The sequence below is a fragment of the Phaenicophaeus curvirostris genome, chromosome Z, assembly GCF_032191515.1.
Source record: "Phaenicophaeus curvirostris isolate KB17595 chromosome Z, BPBGC_Pcur_1.0, whole genome shotgun sequence".
NCBI classification, from domain to species: Eukaryota; Metazoa; Chordata; class Aves; order Cuculiformes; family Cuculidae; genus Phaenicophaeus; species Phaenicophaeus curvirostris.
The window spans coordinates 74,500,929-74,519,016 of NC_091431.1; the positions used below are offsets into that span (position 1 = coordinate 74,500,929).

The 18,088-nt window shown below is 49.8% G+C and overlaps 2 protein-coding genes and 1 non-coding gene across 4 annotated transcripts in view; all 3 read right to left on the reverse strand.

Annotated features, from left to right (window-relative positions):
• Positions 1-11,383: 11,383 nt before the first annotated feature.
• On the reverse strand, positions 11,384-14,702 carry CZH18orf32 (chromosome Z C18orf32 homolog). Of its 2 annotated transcripts, none has more exons than XM_069881024.1 (3): positions 14,636-14,702; positions 12,629-12,881; positions 11,384-11,991 (listed from the first exon to the last, which is right to left on the reverse strand). In XM_069881024.1, exons 2-3 carry the CDS (start codon positions 12,854-12,856, stop codon positions 11,917-11,919), a joined length of 303 nt encoding a protein of 100 aa, XP_069737125.1. In that variant the 5' UTR covers positions 12,857-12,881; positions 14,636-14,702; the 3' UTR covers positions 11,384-11,916. The 2 variants fall into 2 exon arrangements, with proteins under 2 accessions (XP_069737125.1, XP_069737124.1); XM_069881023.1 differs by having other exon boundaries at positions 14,622-14,668.
• Positions 14,703-17,531: 2,829 nt separating this feature from the next.
• The window catches only part of RPL17 (ribosomal protein L17), a 111,794-nt gene continuing 111,237 nt past the window's right edge, over positions 17,532-18,088 (reverse strand). Inside the window, exon 7 of the mRNA XM_069881022.1 lies at positions 17,532-17,621. Within this exon, the coding sequence (XP_069737123.1) occupies positions 17,574-17,621 (48 nt within the window). The 3' untranslated portion in view covers positions 17,532-17,573. The remainder of the gene's footprint in view (positions 17,622-18,088) is intronic.
• LOC138733767 (small nucleolar RNA SNORD58) lies at positions 18,000-18,069 on the reverse strand. Its single transcript, XR_011339460.1, has one exon. It is a non-coding gene; the product is annotated as a small nucleolar RNA SNORD58 (small nucleolar RNA).

The following is an 18,088-nucleotide window of genomic DNA, read 5'->3' on the forward strand; positions in this document are numbered from 1 at the left end:
TATGGGCAGGGACACCTCCCACTGGATCAGGGGCTCCAAGCCCCATCCAACCTGGCCTTGAACCCCTCCAGGGATGGGGCAGCCACCACTGCTCTGGGCAACCTGGGCCAGGGCCTCCCCACCCTCACAGGAAAATAATGAGGATGTAAGAAGGATGGCTTTACAGCTTTCCTGTGTTTATTCAACAACACTGCTTGGGGAATTGTTTTGGGGAAGTTTTGGTGCTGTTGGTTAGGCTTAAGCAAAATAAACGCACACCAAAAAATGCAATTCGATCTTTCTTCAAAGACAAAAAGCAGTTATACAAGTATTTCACTCAAGAGATCATTAGAACTCATATGTGCTGCCAAGTGAGGTACACAAGCGTAGAAATTTTGGTTTCACCAATTAAATTGGGAGAATTCTGCTGAATAAAACCAATGATGCAGAAATATTCAGCAAATAGAATTTATGCTCATAAAAGTGACCTTTAAGGAAAATAAACAAACGCATTGAAGTAACTTTTATGCAGCATGTTAACGAGTCCTCACCTGGAGCAATGTGCAACCTCACCTGGAGTCCTGTGTCCAGTTCTGGAACCCTCAACAGAAGAAGGATATGGAACTGTTGGAACGAGTCTAGAGGAGGCCACAGAGATGATCCGAGGGCTGGAGCACCTCCCATACAGGGACGGGCTGAGAGAGTTGGTGTTTTTCAGCCTAGAGAAGAGAGGGCTCCAGGGAGACCTTAGAGCAGCTTCCAGTACTGAAAGGGGCTCCAGGAAAGCTGGGGAGGGACTTTCTACAAGGACCTGGACTGAAAGGATGAGGGGGAATGGCTTTAAATTGAAGGGGGGGAGATTTAGATCAGATATTAGGAAGACGATAAGGCTGGGGAGGCCCTGGCCCAGGTTACCCAGAGCAGGGGTGGCTGTCCCATCCCTGGAGGGGTTCGAGGCCAGGTTGGATGGGTCTTGGAGCCCCTGATCCAGTGGGAGGTGTTCCTCCCCATGAAAGGGGGTTGGAACTGGATGGGCTTCAAGGTCCCTTCCAACCCAAACCATCCTATGGTTCTATGATTCTATGAGTCAAAATATTTCAGCTATAACTTAATGCCTGGCAATTATCAAATGCAATCAAAACACTACTAAGAATTCACCTCCTGTTACCCACCAGTCACAACCAAGCAGCAGGGGTAATTTCAGAACACAATAAATCCATCCCTCAGACTACAAACTAAAAATGTTTCCTACTGGCTTCAAGTAAATTAATTATTCCAGAAAGACTGCTTCTGCTCATTTTACTTTTCACTTAACTAAATTGTCATTTTCCTCCCCTTGTCTACTGCGTATTTTGGTGACTGCTCCTTTCTCCAATTCCCTTTACCCATGCCTCTTACTTTTCCGCACTGGAAGTGTTTAGACACATACAAGCATAAAAAAAACCAACAAAACAAACCCCAAAACCCACCATAAAAAAAAAGGTTTTGTGCAAAGTAGGAGACAGACAGGCTGTTTTTGTGAAAATACAGCATTTGAGGTCCTTTAGAGGGCCTGGTTGACCATACAAGGGTCTATCTTTGCAAGCTGGGGGTGAACACCACCCTTCATAGCCCTCTAGATTGTGGTCAAATTCTCTATTTTCCCTCTACCCACTGTTTTTCAGACATAGCCAAGTTTGACGGCTACTTTGGGCCATGAAAGTCTCCACTGCACCTACAGTCCTTCAGTATATTTTTGCAGCACCACAGCCCACTAACCACCCACCAGGTACCCACGTGTCCCCTTAAAGCTCAGGACCTTGGAAGAGATGTTCTTCTGGACAGCAGCAAGAAATGCAAAGTGATCCACACTATGCTGAAGTACAGGAAAAACAAAGAAAACCACCTCTTAAAGTCCCCAGATAATTTGATCTGACTTATCCACTATTTACTCTGGTGGATGAACAAATACAGCACCTCTTTTGGTTCTTCTGGCCAGTAACTTGTTCTAGTGCCTTCCTTTTCTGTAGCAAGAGCAAAGCAGCACTGCAGTGACAGTGAAACACAGGCACAGGAGGTGGTGGATGCCCCACCCCAAGAAACACTCCAAGTCAGGTTCGATGGGGCTCCAAGCAACCTGATCTGGTTGAAGACGTCCCTGCTCCTACACAAGGGCTAGACCAGATGGCCTCTAAGGGTCCCTTCCCACCCAACCCATAGATTCTATGACGTTAATATTGTTCCTACAGGTTCCAGTGAAGCCTAGGGAGTCTTGCATGAAGCAAAGTGACTAATCTTGATAGACTTACTGCAAACAAAGAAGGCGTCTTATCAGCAACGCAACCAGCAGCTGAAAAAGCTAGTGATGAGACTGTCTTCTGCTCCAGTTCCTCTTACGCATGCATTCTATGTGGGAGTCAGCTGTCAATAAAAGCCTAATTCTGACAATCACAGTCTGCTTGCATCACGTCCCACCTACAGGACAGTTGTTCTGCTCACAACTGAAGAATGGATTTGTCAAGACCTCCTTGGTTAGGTAGCACATTTCAGGCAGAAGAAATTGGATGAGAGTGACCCCAGACATTGTGGTCCTGTCCACTACTAAATCATATCCCTGAGCAGCACCTTGTCTGCCCATCTCTTAAACATCTCCAGGGATGGGCACTCCCCACCTCCCAGAGCAGCTTCTGCCAGTGCCTGAAAACACTTTCTGTGAAGATATTTTTCATGATGTCCAGTCTGGACCTGCCCTGGTGCAACTTGAGGCCATTTCCTCTTGTTCTATCACCTGTCACTTGGGAGAAGAGACCAACACCCATGTCATGACAACCTCCTTTCAGGGAGCAGCAGAGGTTGCGCCTCAGACTTCTTTTCTCCAGGATAAATAGACCCAGGTCCCTCACCTACCTCTCATAATGCATGTTCTCCAAACCCTTACCCAGCTCTGTTCCCTTCTCTGGACGCGCTCCAACCCCAAAATTTCTTTCTTGGAGTGAGGGACCCAAAACTGAACCCAAGATTCGAGGTGCAGCCTCACTAGTGATGAGCACAGGAACACAATCACCTCCTTCCTCCTGCTGGCCACGCTGTTTCTGATCCAAGCCAAGATGCCATTGTCCTTCTTGGCCACCTGGGCCACTGCTGGCTCACGTTCAGTCGCTGTCAACCAACACCCCCAAGTCCTTCTCCTCCGGGCAGCTTTCCAGCCTCTTTTCCTAGCCTGGAGCTGCTCACGGTTGTTGTGTCCCAAGTGCAGGACCCAACACTCAGCCTTGTTGAACCTCATCCCTTTGGTCACGGCCCATGGATACAGCCTGTTCAGATCCCTCTGCAGACTCTCCCTGCCCTCCAGCAGATCCACACTTGTGCCCAGCTTAGTGTCATCCACAAAGTGACTGAGGGAGCACCCGATCCTCTCCTCCAGATCATGGATAAAGACATTGAATAGGGCTGGACCCAGCACTGAGCTCTGGGCACACCACTTGGGTCTAGCCTCCAGCTGGAGTTAACTCCATTTCCCACCACTCCTCAGGGCCGGCCAGCCAACCAGTTTTTACCAGCAGAACATTAACGTCTTTAATCTGACCAGCAGAACACCATTACGAAGGAGGAAGGCTGGTTCGAGAACAACTTATATCTCTTATCTCTGTGTAACAAGCTCAACTTTTCTCTAGCTGTTAAATCACCGTGACAGGCATGCAGTGTGTTATACAGAAGTCTCAAAAAGTGAAAATTCAAATATTAATTCTGCTCTTTGCATTGGGCAAGTATTTCTTTAAACGTTTTGTTTGCCCTCACCACCAAGATTCCTGCTGCTTGCAGAACAGCTGTACTGGAGCTATAAAATAAGAAGAACAAACTGAACTTTAAACAATATCAATGGAATATGGAGCATAAAAAAAAAAAAAGATCAAACAAGAATATACACAATGCACACTGAGAACTGACTTTACCGCTTAAGAACTTACCACATATTAGTACCAACATTACTGGTTTGACCACATCTTCCAGTGGCCAAAAAGAGATTTTTATTACCACAAATACAGCCGTAGCATTCAAAAAGCACAATTTTACAGAAACTACCTGATAATCTATGATGGATTACAGTGTTGGAAATCTTATTCCATATGAAAATGTTTTGATTTTTGATGAATTTGTGATTTTTTTTTAATACTCAGTCTATCTACCTAAAAATCAATTTATACTCATTAACAGTACTACTATCATAATTAAAAGAGGCAGCTGAGTTGGATGCAACACAAGGCATGCTAAACCTAGCATGATTCAATAACCTAAGTAGCTACTAAGTCAGTACAGTTATCTCTTTATAGAAGAGATGTTAAGGCTACAGTTACACACACTCAAGCTTTTACCCCCAATTCACTCTCAGACATAAAACTTGCCCAAAGGCCAAAACGACATTTCAAAACCAAAAATCCAGCTACCTTATAAGTTTCAGAAAGATCATAGAATCCTAGTTTGGAAAAGACCTTTGAGATCATCAAGTCCACCCGTTCCTGCCCACTACTAAATCACATCCTAAAGCACCTCATCTGTCCTTCTTTTAAACACTTACAGAGATGGGGACTCCACCACCTCCCTGGGCAGCCTCTCCCAGGGCCTGAGAACCACTTCAGTTTCCCTAATGTCCAATCTAAACTCCCCTTGGCGCAGCTCGAGGCAATTGCTTCTTGTCCTTTCGCTTGTCACTCAGGCAAAGAGACCAACACCCACCTCACTATAACCTCCTCTCAAGCAGTTGTAGATAGTGATGAGGTCTCTCCTCAGCCTCCTTTTCTCCAGCTCTTTCAGCCACTCCCCATAACTGTTCTCCAGACCCTTCCCTGGCTCCGTTCCCTTCTCTGGACGTGCTCCAGCCCCTCAATGTCCTTCTGATAGTGAGTGGCCCAAAACTGAACCCAGGATAAGAGGTGCTTTTGTGTTTGAGATGCTTATCCATTCATTAAAAGGTCTGTATCTTTATGCATTGATATATTTTGCTTCATTTCAAAGGTTACACAATTAATTTGGCATCTGTACTCTTCCCACAATTGGGCATTATGCATATTTTTACAACAGAGCTATTTGTCTTTGCTTTAAATGTTTCCCACAGCTAGAAATCTACCTACAGCACAAAAAATCCACATTATACAGAAGGCCAAATCTGTTTTATATGTGCACATAATATATTACACTGCACATGATAATGTGCACACACGTGCACATCCAGCACGGCATCGCCAGCGGGTCAGGGGAGGGGATCATCCTCCTCTGCTCCATCTTGAGTACTGGGTGCAGTTTAGGGCATCACAGTATAAAAAGGATCTAAAGCTACCGGAGAGTGAACAGAGGAGGGCACAGAGTCAGTGAAGGGACTAACTAGAGGGGAAGTCATATGAGAAGCAGCTGAAGTCACTCGGTCTGCTGAGCTTGGAGAAGAGGCTGCTGAGGTGGGACCTCACCACAGTCTACAGCTTCTTCACAAAGGAAGCAGGCACTGAGCTCTTCTCGCTGGTGAACAATGACAGGGCTCAAGGGAACAGCAGGAAGATGAGCCAGGGGAGGGTTAGGTGGGGCATTAGGAAAAGGTTCTTCCCCCAGAGGGTGGTGGAGCACTAGAACAGCTTCCAGGGAAGCAGTCATTGCACCAAGCCTGACAATATTCCGGAAGCGTTTGGCCAAAGCCCTCAGACCCACAGTGTGAATCATAGAATCATAGAATAACCAGGTTGGAAGAGACCCACCAGATCATCGAGTCCAACCATGAGTGACGGGGTTGCCCTGTGCAGGGACAGGAGCTGGATTCTGTGATCCTTGCAAGTTCCTTCCAACTCACACCACCTGTCCCCAGCATAAATGAAATTACATTTGTCAAAGTACACACTTACTACAAGGTGCAATAGGTTTCACACTTTAGAAACACCCTGAAGAATTACCACTATCATCCTCAACCATCCACTTCAACAACAGTTCATCAACACCAAACAGGACTCCTTACTTTTAGTACCTTCTGCAAGTCACCAGAATGTTAGTGATCACCCTGGGATCCTCCTGTTCACCTGATAAAGTCACTGGAAGCAGCAGAGCCATCTAAGCTGAATATTAATTTGCTGTAACTACTTTTCTGGTGAATTTATCACAAAACACTCAGCTGTGCTAGAACAAGAAAGATACTGAGGTGCTGGAGCATGTCCAGAGCAGGGCAACGGGGCTGACGAATGGTCTGGCATGCAAGTCTTATGATGAGCAGCTGAGTGAACTGGGGCTGTTTAGCCTGGAGGAGAGGAGGCTGAGGGGAGACCTCACTGTCTAAAATTGCCTGAAAGAAGGTTGTGGTGAGGTGGGTGCTGGTCTCTTCTTCCAAGTAACAAGGGAGAGGATTAGAGAAAGTAGCCCGAAGTTGTGCCAGGGGAGGGCTAGATTGAATACTAGTAAAACTATCCTTACTGAAAGACTGTTGAAGCACTGGAAGAGGCTGCCTGGGGAAGTGGTGGAATCTCCTTCCCTGGAGGGGTTCTAAAAGCGTGTAGAGCTGCACTTGGTTCAGCCGGCACAGTGGTGTTGGGCTGATGGTTGGACTTGGTCATCTTGGAGGTCTTTTCCAACCTTAACAATCCTATGAAACACTGGCACAGGACTTGAAGAGGAGGAGCTGACAATGGCTTCAGCCAGGTGAGACTGCTGAGCAGGGTCGAACATCCCAGGGCTGTGCACCCAGTCCTCCTGATGCAGCAGCAAGGTGGAAAGAGAAAACAACCCAGGGAGAGAGCAGAATGGGGCTTTCCTGACCTCCTGGCGAGATATGGAGCAAGGACAACTTTTAAGTCACCCCTGAACTGAGCAACTCCAACGGTGTTACTTGGGAATTGACAAAACAGGGGATTACACAATGCAGCAGCGTATATTGGGAAACTGGGCCCAACCAACTGGACCCTGAGCTTCTTTCCACTCCCCTGCACTCAAAAAGTGCCCAGTGCAGGAAATATTAATGATCTACTTACTTCTGCAAATATCTCAAACAATTATAACTGCAGCCCAGCATGTTCTCCCTCAGAACAGGCAACAGAAGAAATTAAATTACAGCCTCACGACCTCACTACACTCAGCACAAAGGACTTAAGTAAAACAGATCAAGAGCATTTGATATGAAAGCCGGCAACACAAAACCGTTATAGTGAGATACAAATTCTCTTCTAGACTAAAATATTTCCCACTCATGCTAAACATTATCATTCAGGCATGTAGGAACAAACTGGCAGGAGCGAGGCCGAGAATCCCCCATATATTGCAAAAGCAACCACCAACCGCTACAGAAAGCATCTGGTTCACAAATGCAGAAGGGAAAATAAGCTGTTTTGTAGTCTTTTCACTCATAAGACATGTCATTAAGAGCACAAAACAAGAAATGCAGGTGTGCAACTCTCTCCTTCTGTCTTCAACCATGTACAGTGGGTCAGGAGCCACCCTGTGCCCAGAAGGACCCCAGGGAGCCTGGCTGGGAGCACTGGGAGGGCATCTCCAGCTCCAAGTTCCCTAGCCCAGAGGGATGCACGGCACAGCAGGAACTGTCCCGGTGTCCCAGAATGATCCCCGGGGAGCCTGACTGGGAGCAGTGGCAGTCCTATGCTCTCCAGCTCGGCAGGATGCAGGGACTGCTGCCCCAGAGGATCCCTGGGGAGCCTGGCTGGGAGAACCAGGAGGGCACCAATTGCCCTGCATTCCACAGCCTAGCAGGATGTGGGGACCAGTTCCTGGAAGGATCCCTGAGGAGCTTGGCTGGGACCACTGGGAGGGCATCAACAGCCCCCGTGCTCCCTGATCCAGGTGGAATGAAGAGCACAGCAGATGCTGACGGCCATCCTGGAGACCCATGCTCAGAGCACCGGGAGAGCACTGCCAGCCCCACATTTCCCAGCCCACTGGGATGCAGGGCACAGCAGCCGCTCAGTGACACGGGAGGACCCCAGGCATTCCAGCTGGGAGTACTGGGAGGATCTTGGGGAGCTCAGCTGGGAGCACTGGCAGGGCACCAATGGCCCCTACGCTCCCCAATCCAGGTGGGATGCAGTCAGTGCCTTGGGAGGATCCCAGAAGTCCAGCTGGGAGCACTGGAGGATCCTGGGAGGGCATGGCTGGGAGCACTGGGAGGGCACCCAAGGGTGCTGGGCTCTGGTGCTGGGAAGGCTCCCAGGGAGCTGGGCTGGAAGCACCAGGACGACCCAGGGAAGTCCAGCTGGGGGGATCCTGGGGACCCACAGTGGGAGCACCACGAGGATCCTGGGGAGCCCAGCTGGGAGCACCGGGAGGATCCTGGGGAGCCACAGTGGGAGCACTGGGAGGATCCCGGGGAGACCAGCTGGGAGGATCCTAGGGAGCCCAGATGGGAGCACCAGGAGGATCCTGGGGAGCCACAGTGGGAGCACCAGGAGGATCCCGGGGAGACCAGCTGGGAGGATCCTAGGGAGCCCAGATGGGAGCACCAGGAGGATCCTGGGGAGCCACAGTGGGAGGATCAGGAGGATCTAGCGGAGACCAGCTGGGAGGATCATAGGGAGCCCAGATGGGAGCACCAGGAGGATCCTGGGGAGCTACAGTGGGAGCACCAGGAGAATCCCGAGGGGAGCCCAGCTGGGAAGATGCTAGGGAGTCACGGTGGGAGCACCGGGAAAGGACCATCAGCCCCACATTTCCCATCCCAGTGGGATGCGGAGCACGGCAGCCACTCGGTGCCCGGGGGGGGATGCCGGGGGGGGAGCCGGGATGGGAGCAGCGGGAAGATCCCGGGGAGCAGCGGGAGGGCAGGGAGCCCCACCGCACGCAGTCGCCGCGCCCTGTCGCGACACGGGGCGGAGCAGGGGCCGCAGGGACAGCGGCGACAGCAGCGAGAGCCCCGCGCGGGCCGCGGCCGCCCTTACCCGCTCCGACCGCTCCGCGCCCGCCGCCCCCGTCCACGTCGCCAGCGCCGCCCGCCGCGCATGCGCAGCGCCCGCCGCGGGGCACGCCGGGAAATGGAGTCCGCGAGGGACGAGCGGGAGGGGGAAGCGTCGTCAAGAAGGCGTCGTGCCGCGGGGCACGATGGGAAATGTAGTCCGGCAGTGCACGTCACCGTAGGACACACGTGATGACGTGTGTCCAGCAGCACGGGTCGTCGCGGGGGACGATGGGAAATGTAGTCCAGCTTGTTCAGCCGCCATCTTGCCGAGGAGCTCTTCCCGTGGGGAGAATCATGGGATCACAGAATGGTTTGGGTTGGAAGGGACCTCGAGCCTCATCCCTGGAGGTGTTCCAAGGGCAAGCTGGATGGGGCTTGGAGCAGCTGGTCCAGTGTGAGGTGTCCCCACCCATGGCAGGAGATTGGGACTGGATGGGCTTTGAGGTGCCTTCCAACCCAAACCACTCTGTGATTCTGTGATTCTATAAAGGAACTAGTTGGATGGTCCCATTCAGAGAGTAGTGGTCAATGGCTCGATGTCCAGATGGAGATCTGGGACAAGTGGGGTCATTACTGGGACCAGGGCTGCTCAGTATCTTCATCAATGACACAGGCAGCGAGATCGAGGGCACCCTCAGAAAGCTGGCAGGTGACACCAAGCTGAGGGCTGCAGGTGTCACACCAGAAGGGTGGGATGGCATCCAGAGGGACCTGGGCAGAAGGAGAGGTGCAGCTGTGAGAACAACATGAGGTTCAACAAGGCCAAGAACAAGGTCCTGCACCTGGGTCAGGGCAACCCACAGTCTCCATGCAGGCTGGGGAAATGATGTGACTGGGAGCAGCCCTGAGGAGAAGGACTTGGGGTGCTGGGGATGAGAAGCTCGACAGGAGCCAGCAACATGAGCTCACAGCCCAGAAACAAACCGTGTCCCCAGCTGCATCCAAAGCAGCACGGCCAGCAGGGCAAGGGAGGGATTCTGCCCCTCTATCCCTCTCTCATGAGAGCCCACCTGGAGTCTTGTGTCCAGTTCTGGAGTCCCCAACATAAGAAGGAGATGGAGCTGTTGGAACAGGTCCAGAGGAGGCTACAAAGGTGATCTGAGGGCTGGAGCACCCTCCACATGAGGACAGGCTGAGAGAGTTAAGGTTCTTCAGCCTGGAGAAGAGAAGGCTCTGAGGAGACATTATAGCGATCTTCCAGTACATGAAGGGTCTCCAAGAAACTTACAGAACGACTGTTCAAAAAGGCATGTGGTGATACAACGAGGGACAATGGGTATAAACTGGAGAGGGGCAGATTTAGACTAGATGTAAGAAGGAATTTCTTCACGGGTGGTGAGGCCCTGGCCCAAGTTGCCAAGGGAAGTTGTGGCTGCTCCACCTCTGGAGATGTTCAAGACCAGGTTGCACGGACCTTGGGCAGCTGATCTAGTGAGGTGTCCCTGCCCATGGCAGGAGGGTTGCATTAGATGATCTTTAATGTCCCTTCCAACCCTAACTATTCTATGATTCTGTCATTGGTGAGAAGTTAGAAGAGGGCACCATTAGTGTTGGTTTCTTGGATGGATTATACCACACATGGATGCTCCGCATAACAAACCCAGGTATTAGTATCAGAAAGGGTAGGTACTTCACTGTTTTAGGAGGAAGCTGTGTCCCTGATAGACTTATCAGACAGAGACTGTACTTCCTAGGATCATGCAAATGCTGATTAAACAGTAGCAGACAACTCAATTCCTAACTAACCAGCTCATTAAGGGAGAGCAAACAGCATTAGGAAACGTGAGAAGTCCAGAGTAGTGGTGGCCGCCCCACCCCTGGAGGGGTTCAAGGCTTGGATGGGGCTTGGAGCCCCTGATCCAGTGGGAGGTGTACCTGCCCATGGCAGGGGGTGGAACTGGATGGGCTTTACCTTCCCCTCCAACCCAAACTATTCTGTGATTCTGTAACATCTTATAAGGCGTTTTCTGTGATTCAACCCATTACAGAAGTAACATCTGTAGCAATCAGGGCCCGATATCCAGCTGTAGATGCTGCAGATCGGTTCACACAAGTCATGACAAAATCAGGTAATGGTAGGAAACAGTTTGCCTCACCAGAGGCATCTGGTGGGCATCAAGCAAGTCTTCGAAATAATGAGTTATCCAATAGGAGAAAACACAATCGCAAGAAAAGATAGGACCTCATTAACAGTTCAAGGGCTGCATATACAAAAATCTCTGCAAAGCAGGAATTATCACTTCTGTTCCCTGCTAAGCACAGAGACACACAAAATGCTTCACAATTGCACTGTTGTCTCGGGATGCAAGTCGCGACCAGAACGCACCTTCCCAGGTGGAGGCAAAGCTGGACTTGCCAGGTTCACGTTTTGGATAATGAAGTCAGTATTTTATGACCTCCCTCCACCTGGGGCTTGTCTACAGCTCTTCAAAGATTCTCTTACCACTCTGGATGCTTGTAGCTCAGAAGCCAAGGACAATTTTATGAAGCAACTTATTTTTAAATAAAGTCCTGGTTTATTGCAATTTGAATTACACAAGCACGTTCAAAGAGATTTTAGCTGGAGGTTTGTTTTTTTTTTTTTAAAGACAGAACTGCACCATTTTAAATCAGCGCAACAGAATATAAAGCAACAATTCTCTTGCATCATGCTCCTGCTGCTCCTCCTCAGGAAAGAAAGGCACAATGTTTCAAGGAAAATAATTAAGCCTGAATTATTGCACTAGCAGTCAGCGAAACTAAGAGGCTAAGATACATTTACCCTCCAAAGCTAGAGTTATTCATAAGTTATTTAACCTAAACTCTAATCACACCAAATAGATTATTGATGAGAAGTGGTTTAAGTGAGGAAAATAAAGAACTTCAGGTTCCAATCATTTTAAAATAAGAAATGAGCTAGCTGCCACTTCAGCGGCAAGAGACCCTCTCCCAGAAGTGATAAGGGGTTTTAATCAGCTAGAACGTGCAAAGAGAAAGGTCTCAAAATGAGAGAAATATCACCAGTTCATCCGTGTGGATGAATTCCTTCAATCCGCTTTTTTGTCAGACACCTCTGTGGATCTCTTTGTAGCAATTCCATTTGCAACGCTGTTGCTTTCAAACTGCAAATAAAAGAGAGCATCATTAATGAAGTGTCCCAAAAATGCATCCGTGGCCAGAACAGCAGCAGCTGGTGATGAAAATGACTTTTAGAAGCAAGGCTAGCAAAGATCTACAAAGAAACCTACTAAGAACCAAAGCGGTGGCATTTCTTTAGAGATACACACAATTACTGCTTCATTGGGAAGAGGGGAGGAGATCAGGGCAGAAACAACGCACAAATCTTTGCATTTCCTTGGAAGAGAGAAACAGTAAGTACATGACTTACACCTACAAAACATTTTACCCCATTATGAGTGACAGAGCTAGCTGAGTAGGGATTTTTTTAATTCTGTTTCATGTCTCAGGTGTGATGCACCAATTATTTCACTTCTTCCTTCTCTGAAACAATAGCCACTCACTAAAAAAACCACAACTAACTAAGCTCTTTCAGAAAACAGATGCAACTCCTGTCCTTGCAAGCTGTCCCGGTAGCAACTATTTCTAGCTGGCTTAGTACTGGTAACTCCCCCTCAGAAGAAAGTAGCCACAAAAACATCTAAAACCACCCAACTATTCACTCTTCAGTGGTGCCGATCCCAAAATATTGCTAGGTGTTGCATCCCAGTTTCCCTGGTTTACTAAACACATCAATCTTACCTTATAAATTCCAGGCTCATCCTCCTGGCCTCTTTTCACAGCTGAAGCTGCCCATGGATTTTGAGCGCTGCCTCCTTGACCTTGTTTTGTGTCTGTCGTTTCTTCCACAGCTCTCTTGGGCCACACACGCTTAATGAAGGGTGCAATGACGGGGTAGATGTACGGTTCAAGGAATTTCTTGTAGACCCAGAGGAGAACTGGAATGACAATACAAGGAATGCACACCATGGCTTCTTCTTTTTGTGTGGCAAACCTGGAGAGGGAAAAAGAAAACAACTCAGGATGACAGTGTTTCTTTGCCATGAGCTGAGAAAACAGCTTTAATTAATGAATAAGGAGTCTAGTTGATATTCAACCATAAATGAATCTTTAATAATAGATTAACTGTTAAAGTTTAAAAAATGCCATGTGTTTAAGCGCTAACAAGTCCTCAACAAAATGGGAAACAATCTTAATGTTTAAACAAAAAAAGGTAGTAGTTTGTTGTTACTTCATCATTCCTTCAGGTGGATCCTAGAAAAAGAAATTCAGAATAGAACAGTTTTCACTCAAACCACACAAACACCCTTTAAGCATTGATCTCCAAGCATTAGCTCAGTTCTTGCTGCATTACACCACAGGGTACAAAAGGTTTTGTTTTCTTGTTCCCTTTTCATTTATGGTGACATGAAATGGCAGGACACTCATTAATCCAGTGGCTTCCTACCACTGAGGGCAGGTTGGTGGGAAGGAGAAGGAAATCCTGGTTGGGATTTGAGAACAGGAGAATACGGGCAACTTCACCCCTCCTGCATGGGAGGAATCACACCCATCCCACATCAAACTATTAGAAAAGGAATCCTTCCCTTTCTTCCCAAACCAGAAGAAAACTTCCGAGACAGCAGCAAGCCAAAATGCAGCAGCAAGGAGGGATTATTGGGAGAGAAGACAGTTAATGGCAATGAGAGCTGTCCCTTCCAGTGCTGACCAGCAGCCAGCTCTGTGCTGTGTACACTCTGCTGCACAGCGAAGCTTGGCATCCACGCTTAGCCTCTCCATGCTGCGATAGTGCAATTCTGTAAGCAAGAAGCCAAATACAAGCTTTCCAGGATCCCTCCATGGGGAACGAAGAGGCAGACGTGCATATTGCATCTGAGATCAGAATTCCTCTTTTTTTTTTTTTTCAAGCTATCCTAAAGATTTTTGATCCCAGGCCATTTTTCCAGCTAAATTTTGAATATTTTTGGTCCTAGGCTTTTAATTTAAAGCTAAACCGTAAAGAATTTTGGCCCCAAGTCCCGTCTACAACTCCCTATGTACTGAATTTCCAACACAGTGCTATGGATCCATCTGTAAACTGCAGAACGTGGCTGGAGGGAGCAGCCCAGGCTGTCCAAAGGTAAGAGTGAGCGGCTACGCTGCCACACCACAGATTCCAGACGCAAACATAAGTCATTCCTCTGCAGAAGGAAGCAGTCTGAGCAGAATATTGGACTGAACACACTGAAATAAGGCTTACAGGCTGCTCTTTTGGTGAGCGGATGCTTAATTGCCTGGCTAGCAGGAAATTAATTTTTATGAAGAAAAATAAACTCAATAAACCAACCAATAAAAACGGGTGTAAATGGTTAAATTCTGATGGAGAAGGCTCTAGGGAGACCTTAGAGGAGCTTCCAGTACTGAAAGGGGCTCCAGAAAAGCTGGGATGGGGTTCTTGATCAGGGAGTGCAGGGACAGGACAAGCAGGAACGGTTTGAAGCTTAAGGAGGGGACAGATATAGAAATAAATGTTCTCCTGTGAGGGTGGGGAGGCCCTGGCCCAGTTGCCCAGAGCAGGGGTGGCTGCCCCATCCCTGGAGGGGTTCAAGGCCAGGTCGGATGGGGCTTGGAGCCCCTGATCCAGTGGGAGGTGTCCCTGCCCACGGCAGGGGTGGGACTGGGCGGGCTTTGAGGTGCCCCCCACCCATGGCTCCTGGACTGGGCCTGTTTCTCTGTCCCCCCGCCCGGCACTCACCGCCCCGCACGCACCGGACCCGCCGCCGCCGCCTCCCCCGGCGACCCGGAAATGGCCCCGCGCTTCCGGGTGACGCTTCCGGGTGACGCTTCCGGGTGGGGCGCGGTGCCCGCGCTCAGCCAATGGAAGCGGGAGAGAGCCCGTCACGTGATCCATCATGCCCGCCCTGATGGCCCAATGGGCGCTGGCGGCCCGTTATAAATAGTCGCTCCCCAGCTTTCCTCGAGCCCTTTTCAGCCCTGGAAGCTGGTGTACGGTGTCCTCGGAACCTGCTTCAGGCTGAACAACTCCAACTCTCTCAGCCTGTTGTCACAGCAGAGCCGCTCCAGCCCTCTGATCATCTTTATAGCCTCCTCTGTACCCGTTACAACAGCTCCATCTCCTTCTTCTGTTGGGGATTCCAGCACTGGACACAGCGCTCCAGGTGGGGTCTCACCAGAGCAGAGGGGCAGAATCCCCTCCCTCCCTGCTGGCCACGCTGCTTTGGATGCAGCCCAGGACACGGTTGGTTTCTGAGCTGTGAGCGCACTTTGGCGGCTCATGTCAAACTTCTCATCCCCAGCACCCCAAGTCCTTCTCCTCAGGGCTGCTCCTAATCTCATCATCCCCCAGCCTGTATGGAAACTGCAGATTGCCTCAACCCAGGGGTGGGACCTGGAGAGGTGACCTGTGAGGCCAAGAACAAGATCCCTCTGGATGCCTTATGAGGAGCAGCTGAGAGAGCTGAGGGTGTTTAGCCTGGAGAAGAGGAGGCTGAGGGGAGACCTCATTGCTCTCTACAACTACCTGAAAGGAGGTTGTAGAGAGGAGGGAGCTGGGCTCTTCTCCCAAGGGACAGGGGACAGGACAAGAGGGAATGGCCTCAAGCTCCACCAGGGGAGGTTCAGGCTGGACATCAGAGAAATATTCACAGAAAGGGTCATTGGGCACTGGCAGAGGCTGCCCAGGGAGGGGGTTGATTCGCCTTCCCTGGAGGGGTTTAAGGGACGGGTGGACGAGGTGCTAGGGGACATGGTTTAGTGTTTGATAGGAACGGTTGGACTCAATGATCTAGTGGGTCCTTTCCAACCTGGTGATTCTATGATATCCCATCAATTTAATTTGGAAGGGGGGAAGAATCAGTTCAGACATTGGGAAGTTCTTCTTTAAAGCACATGGAGGACAGGGAGGTGATTCGAGACAGCCAGTGCAGCTTCACCAAGGGCAAGTGCTGCCTGACCAACCTTGTGGCTTTCTATGACGGGCTGACACCATCAAGACATTGGAAAAGGAATGAACTTTGATTAATCTGGACTTCTTGACACAGTCCCTCACAACATCGTTCTCTCTGAAGAAACATGGATTGGATGGGTGGAGCGTCCAGTGGATAAGAAATTGGTTGGATGGTCACAGAGACTAGTGGTCAATAGCTCAAAGTCCAGATGGAGATCCGTGACAAGTGCTGTCCATCGGGGATCCATACTGAGACCAGTGCTGTTTAGTATCTTCATCAATGACAGCGACATCAAGAGCACTCTCAGAATGTTTGCAGGTGACACCAAACTGAGAGATGCAGGTGTCACACCAGAGGATGGGATGTCATCCAGAGGGACCTGGACGGGCTGCAGAAGTGGGGCTGTGAGAACACCATGAGGTTCAACAAGGCTAAGGGCAAGGTCCTGCATCTGGGTTAGGGCAACCCACAGTTTTAATGCAGGATGGAGGATGACAGGATTGAAAGCAGCCCAGAGGATTTGGGCTCCCTCCCCCTTCTCTGGATGCACTCCAGGACTTCAGCATCCTTGTAGTAAGGCCCAAAACTGGACCCAGGATTTGAGGTGCAGCCTCACCAGCACCAAATTCAGGGGCAAGATTACTTCCCTGGATGGGTATTTGAGCCACCTGATGCAGGGGGAGGTGTCCCTGCCCATAGCATGTGGTTGGATCTGGACGGGCTTTGAGATCCACCTAACCCAAACCATACTATGGTCATCGAGTCCAACCATCCCATATCCCCAAGCACCTCGTTTTGGTCCCTGGTTTATGAAACAGATATGTACAGTCTGGAAAGCATGCAAAGAAGGGCCACAGAGACGATCAGAGAGCTAGCAGAGAGGTAGGGTAGGACCTGATGATCTCAAGAGTCTTTTCCAACCAAACAATTCTATGACTACTGCACAATGCAATGTTGAGAGCTGGGTTTGGTCAGTCACAAAGGCTGCAGGGAGACCTTATCACCTTGTGCCAGTACATAAAGGATGTCTGCCAAGAGGATGGAGACACCCTTTTTATGAGAAGCCACATGGAAAATACAAGAGGCAATGGGGCTCAGTTGCTCCTGGGGAGATGCCAAAAATATGTTTCCCCAGGAGAACAGTGAAACCTTGGAATCATCTTTTCAGGAAAGCGGTGGATTCCTCTGCACTGGGCACTTTTAAGGCTCAGCTCAACAAGGTGCTGGACCATCCCACTGAAACCACGGATCACCTAAAATATTGATGATCCTTGGCATTTTGTGAGACCATGAAACTCTTCCTAATGTCCAGTCTAAGCCTTCTCTGGTGCAACTTGATGCTGCTTCCTCTCATCCTATACCTTGACCTGCACCCACCTCACCACAACCTCCTTTCAGGGAGCTGCAGAGAGCAATAAGGTGTCCCCTCAGCCTCCTCTTCTCCAGACTAAGCAGACCCAAGTCCCTCAACCACTCCTCATAGCCCTTGGGCTCCAGCTCCTGTCCCCACATCAGTTTCTCTTCTCTAGATGTGCCCCAGTCCAGCGATTGAGGGGCATAAAACTGAACCCAGGATTCAAGGTGTGGCCTCACCAGCGCCAAGTCTAGGGGCATGATCCCTCCCCTGCTCCCACTGGCCAGCCCATGGCTGATCCAAGGCAAGATGCTGTTGGCCTTCTTGGCACACAGAACACATCTGAGTTTTACACATTTATTTATGTACAGCCATCGTGTCTGTATCACTCCCGGGCCATCAACTTCTGCTTCTTAAGCTTCTTCTGGGAGATCTGAAACACAGGACAGAGAAATGAGGGAACAGCAACAGCTACACTTTCCAAAACTCCTCACAAAGGATTACACCACCCTTTGGAAGAAGCGCTGAGAACTGCTGGGAATGTCCCCACCCACTCACAGAATATTCCACTGCTCGCACCAGAAGCGTTTTCACAGGCACAGCCCTCCTGGGGGCTACCATCCTGATGGGAACAGCACATCCCAGCAGGAAACTGAACCCCACCACTGCCTCCCAACTGTGGTGCCCTGCCAGTAACCCCCTTCCCAGGCAGGGAATGGGAACGCATCACTATTCCAGAGACGGATGGAATAACTGCCCATCCTGTGCCAGCCCCCCGCTGCCCCACTCTCCGTTCCCAGCAAATATCAAGGTTGCTCAGAAACAACTTTTTTTTCATTGGTGTTGGCTCCAAAGGTGTCCTAAGAGAGTCATCACAGCAACCCCCCTGCCTGAAAACGC

Bases quoted from the DNA above. Each gene is read 5' to 3' on its own strand.
- CZH18orf32 (XM_069881024.1), bottom strand. From the start codon at position 12,856: ATGGTGTGCATTCCTTGTATTGTCATTCCAGTTCTCCTCTGGGTCTAC. The intron at 11,992-12,628 runs GTAAGATTGATG...TTTTATTTGCAG, and splicing joins ATGAGCCTGGAATTTATAAG to TTTGAAAGCAACAGCGTTGC.